At 55.0% G+C, this 453-nt stretch overlaps 1 protein-coding gene across 4 annotated transcripts in view; it reads right to left on the bottom strand.

Moving 5' to 3' along the window:
• Positions 1-74: 74 nt before the first annotated feature.
• Positions 75-453, bottom strand: part of lbh (LBH regulator of WNT signaling pathway) — a 12,710-nt gene continuing 12,331 nt past the window's right edge. For all 4 annotated transcript variants that reach the window (XM_016554944.1, XM_016554940.1, XM_016554941.1 and 1 more), the window contains exon 3: positions 75-361. In XM_016554944.1, coding sequence (XP_016410430.1) covers positions 152-361 — 210 coding nt within the window. In that variant the 3' untranslated portion in view covers positions 75-151. The remainder of the gene's footprint in view (positions 362-453) is intronic.

Raw genomic sequence — 453 nt, 5'->3', positions numbered from 1 at the left:
AGTGAGTGAGTGTGTGAGTGAGTGAGTGTGTGTGTGAGTGTGTGTGTGAGTGCGTGCGTGCGTGCGTGTGTGCGTGTGAGTGAGTGAGTGAGTGAGTGCGTGCGTGTGTGTGTGTGTGTGTGTGTGAGAGAGAGAGTCAGTCGGTTCCTCTCTAATGCTGAGAGTTCTGCATCTGTTCGTTCTGCAGGTTTCCATCGCACTCTTCCTCGTCCTCCTCGTCCTCTTCGCTCACCAGGAACTCCTCAGGAGGCCAGCGCAGCTCCCCGCTCTCCACCTCGCCCTCCGTCGGCTCCACCACGATAGACGGCAGACGGTCCTTCAGCTTACAGCAGCGCTCGAAGTCTGAGGGATCCGGAAAGATCTGAGCAGATAAACATCAAGAACATTCAGTCAGATTACACACACACACACTCTCACACACACACTCTCTCACACACACACACACACACACAC

Source organism: Sinocyclocheilus rhinocerous, unplaced genomic scaffold, assembly GCF_001515625.1.
Source record: "Sinocyclocheilus rhinocerous isolate Xijiao unplaced genomic scaffold, SAMN03320098_v1.1 scaffold3119, whole genome shotgun sequence".
In the NCBI taxonomy this organism is placed as follows: domain Eukaryota; kingdom Metazoa; phylum Chordata; class Actinopteri; order Cypriniformes; family Cyprinidae; genus Sinocyclocheilus; species Sinocyclocheilus rhinocerous.
The sequence above is the reverse complement of the archived record's forward strand: the minus strand, read 5'-3'. Positions and strand labels throughout refer to the sequence as shown.